General features: G+C 40.1%; 1 protein-coding gene across 1 annotated transcript; it reads right to left on the bottom strand.

Moving 5' to 3' along the window:
- Positions 1–1,073: 1,073 nt before the first annotated feature.
- LOC100787031 (uncharacterized) lies at positions 1,074–4,265 on the bottom strand. The gene has a single exon (XM_003554895.1). The coding sequence runs from the start codon at positions 4,263–4,265 to the stop codon at positions 1,074–1,076; it is 3,192 nt and encodes a 1,063-aa protein (XP_003554943.1).
- Positions 4,266–4,594: the final 329 nt, after the last annotated feature.

The following is a 4,594-nucleotide window of genomic DNA, read 5'->3' as shown; positions in this document are numbered from 1 at the left end:
GCTGCAGCAGATGTCATTTGCCCAAATTTGTTAGTTCTAGCCTTCTTCCACTTCACATGTCTTGCAATAGGGGATGGAGGGTCGACGACCACATCTGTATTGTCAGTACCATCACCTTGATTCACTCTTGACTTTGTTTTCTCGGCCATCAATTTTTTTTCAAGCACGTCGTACCCTCCACGAGATAGTACGTGGGGACAGTCATTGAATTTTTGAATTTCCTGTGCTTTTTTGCGGATTCCCTGTCAACATTATTAAATACAAGTCAATATATCAAAACTTTGACAACAATTAAATAAGTTAAATGTTGAGTAAAAACAATTAAATTTAAACCTTCCAAGTTGGTGTCTGTCGTGTCTTTGAAAATGCTTCCCATGTTTCTCGATCGAAACCATACTTAGCAGATGGATCAATGTTTTGTTGATCGTCTTTGTCAGTGTATAGATATCTGGAGGTCAGGGAGGACTTAAATTGCCTCCATCTTGTTGCAACCGTGGACATAACCTTCTTCTTCGCAGTTAAACCTTCAGGAATATCAAATTTGGCCTAAAATAATAAATACTTTTCAATCAGTAACTGCATAAACCACATTTCCACAGGCATTAAATATACACAAAAGTAAACTCGTTACCAGTTGAGTGGACTTACCAAAATGTCATCCCATACAATAACTTTTAAAGTTTCGGGGACATCTTTCCAAGTAGCATGAACAATAGGGATTTTCTCCCGCGCCACTACCCCCAAGTAAGTATGGAATTTTTCTTTATGTGGGCCAGATCCTCTACCAGTACTAGTGTTGACGTGGACAGTTGGTCGTGGTTGATATAAGCTTCGTGCAGTCAACCTTCGGAGCCTGGTAGTTTGTCTAGTCTTCCTTTTTGTGGTTGCACTAGGAGAATCTGGTGGTGGAGGGGATCTCGGGGGTGTTGTCATGGCTGCAATCAAAAAGAAAAATTAATTATGCCAACTTAATTGTCACAACATAGAAGTATGAAATTATAATGAAAGAAAAATAATGGCAAATTGAAAATCAGAATGGACAACATAAAGAAAATTTGGGTTATATACCACATTCAAGTAGCAATATTTTCCCATAAACCTTCATCATGATCGATACGATTTGCAAATACATCATCCTCCTCATTTTCAGCATTTACCGAAGGCATTTCTGTGCAGAACGTCGGGATGTCATTAACATCAAGGGTTGAAACATCAATATCGGGAGGGATACCAGTTGTTTTACCCTGAAGAACCACTGACCATCTTGCGTCACTGGGATCTTCAACATAAAACACCTGTCTTGCTTGTGCTGCCAGGATGAATGGCTCGTCCTTGTAGCCAATCTTTTGAAGGTCAACCAAAGTAAAACCCATTTTGTCTTGTCGGACACCAGCATTTCCATTAACCCATTGGCACTTGAAAACAGGCACTCTAAATTCACCATAATCAAGCTCCCAGATTTCCTTAATCAGTCCATAATAAGGCATGGACGCTCGAATAGGATGGTTATCTAATGCACTACTAAAGTGCTCCGAATGAGCATCAATCGTTACTCCACAGTTTTGCACAGTGCTATTATCATCCTGGGATTTTGTGTAGAACGAATAATTGTTGATATCATACCCCCTCCAAGTCAAGACATTGAGATTAGGCCCAACAGCTAACAATGATAATGTCTTAGAAGCGTTGTCGCTAGCAAATATTGTTTTTCTAAACCAATTGACGAAACTCTTATTGTGCTCCTGCAACACACGCATCATATTCATGGTTGGGTGACAAGCTGTAACATATTCTTTGTGAGCATCTATGTATGGTATAACTTCAGCTGTGTTGTTTAGTACATATAAATGCGCTTGTGACAGTTGCTGGCGATCCATGGTTACAACATTGAATCCTCGTTTCCCCCTACCTTGGTGGCTAGACTCGTGACGGCTTTGAGGAAGACCAACAGGTGAAGCATTTTCAATGTAGTCAGAACAAAACTCAATAGCTTCTTCTGCCACGTACCTTTCAACAATGCTTGCTTCTGGCCGATATTGATTCTTGGTATAACTTTTCAATACCTTCATGTACCGCTCTACCGGATACATCCACCGCAGATACACGGGCCCGCACAACCGTATTTCTCGAACCAGATGAACAACCAAGTGAACCATTATGTCAAAAAAGGCTGGTGGAAAATACATCTCCAACTGACAAACGATAATTGAAGCCTCATTTTCCAAATCATCCAACTGTTTCGGGTCGATGACTTTGCTACAGATGGCATTGAAGAAAAAACACAATCTAGTTATTGCAACCCTTACTTTGTCAGGCAATATACCACGAATGGCAACAGGCAACAATTGCTGCATTAAAACATGACAATCATGAGACTTCAAACCAACCAACTTCATTTCAGTCACAGATACAAGGCTCTTGATATTTGAAGAGTATCCTTGTGGGACTTTAACATTTTTCAAACAATGACAGAAACTTTTTTTCTCAGACGTTGACATCGTATGACATGCTGGCGGTAAATATGTTCGAAGCCCTTTTGACACTGGATGCAACTGTTGTCGTATGCCCATTTCTGCTAGATCTTGACGACATTTCAAACCATCTTTTGTCTTCCCTTTAATGTTAAGCAGTGTCCCAACCAAACTATCACAGACATTTTTCTCAACATGCATAACATCTAAACAATGTCTCACATTTAAATCGCACCAGTAAGGCAGATCAAAAAAGATGGACCTTTTCTTCCAAATTTTGTTTGCAGAGCCATCCTTTTTTTGTGTCTTCCCATAGATAATGGTAATGTTGTTCACCCGATCAAGAACTTCAACACCTGACAAAGGAATCGGTGCACTGTCAATCTCAGATGTCCCATTAAAGGCTTTCTTCATTCGCCTATATGGGTGAAAAGGTTTTAAAAATCTTCGGTGTCTTGTATACACTGTCTTTTTGCCATGCTTTAATTGGATGTAACTTGTGTCTTTCTCACATATGGGACATGCGTGGTGGCCTTTCACACTATATCCACTCAAATTACCATATGCTGGAAAGTCATTAATGGTACAAAATATCAAGGCACGCAACTTGAAGGTCTCATGAGCATTCCCATCATAAACATCAACCCCTTCTACCCATAATTTTTTTAGGTCTTCAATCAAGGGAGCAAGATACACATCAATGTCATTTCCTGGTTGTCTTGGACCGGCTATCATCATAGACATCATAATGTACTTCCGCTTGATGCACAACCAAGGAGGGAGGTTGTAGATCATTAGCAAAACAGGCCACGAACTATGATTGCAACTCAAGTTTCCAAATGGATTCATTCCATCCGAAGCGAGAGCAACCCTTAGGTTTCGAGGATCTTGGCTAAACTCTGGATACAACTGATCAATTGTTTTCCATTGAGGAGAATCAGCAGGATGACGGAGCAATCCATCTTTGATCCTGCCATCAGCATGCCATGTTAGGTTTTTCGCGTCTTCTGCATTAGCAAACAATCGCTTAAACCTTGGTATTACTGGAAGATACCAACAAACCTTGGATGGACGATCTTTGTATGTGGTTGCATCTTCACCGCAATCATTGGAATTCACTTTGTAGCGTGACACGCCACATGTAGGGCAGTTGCGCAGTTCAGCATACTCATGCCTATACAAGATACAATCGTTAGGGCAAGCATGTATTTTTTGATATTCCATTCCAACAGGACATAATATCTTCTTTGCCTCGTAATGATTCTTCGGTAGCGTGTTATCTTCAGGAAGCATATTCTTCAATAACAACAGTAATTCGTTGAAGCTTTTGTCACTCCACCCAAATCTTGCTTTCAAATTCACCAAAGCTAACACCCCTGACAACCGTGTATACTTAGTGCATCCGACATACAACGGTTTCTTTGAATCATTATCTAACTTTTCAAAATATGGTGCGTGTGTTTGCCTAAAACCCTCTTGTCCAAGATCGCGTAGCATGTCTTCTATACGATCACCAACTTCTTCATGAACTCCAACATTTGCAGGGGTTGATGACATTTCTGATAACTCACCATGCCATATCCATCTTGTATAAGTAGGACAGATACCATCACATATCAGATGTGTTCTAATGTCATCCAAAGATTGTCGTCGACCATTCAAACATTTCACACATGGACAGAAGTATACCCCACGAAAGTCTGCAGCATTTTCAGCAGCAAATTGCAAGAAATCTTCAACCCCATTCTCGTACTCTTCAGTTATGCGTGGTCTTGTCATCCAACTCCGATCCATATTTAGTGTACTGTCAAACGAGGTTCATTATCTGATATGCATGCGAACCTCTCTTTTTTATTGTAAAAAGGTGTGACCCTACCCCATTCAGGAAGACACTTTTTTACTTCATTCAAACAAACAAGTTAAGGCACTTATGTTAAATTTGACTAAATTTCGGCAGCATTTCGCTTTGGTCTCCAAGTACACGACATGAAACCGGTGACATCAATTGACACCGATCATGTATGCACCCGGAGAACAAAGCAAGATGCAGTGACCGAAATATAATCAAAAATAACACAACATACTTGTAAGTCAAAATGAAGTAAAAAAAATTGTCTTCCCAA

This window comes from Glycine max, chromosome 19 (assembly GCF_000004515.6).
Source record: "Glycine max cultivar Williams 82 chromosome 19, Glycine_max_v4.0, whole genome shotgun sequence".
Classification (NCBI taxonomy): Eukaryota; Viridiplantae; Streptophyta; class Magnoliopsida; order Fabales; family Fabaceae; genus Glycine; species Glycine max.
The sequence above is the reverse complement of the archived record's forward strand: the minus strand, read 5'-3'. Positions and strand labels throughout refer to the sequence as shown.

What these genes read in the sequence shown, in the direction of transcription:
- LOC100787031 (XM_003554895.1), bottom strand. Translation starts at nt 4,265, where the DNA reads ATGGATCGGAGTTGGATGACAAGACCACGCATAACTGAAGAGTACGAG.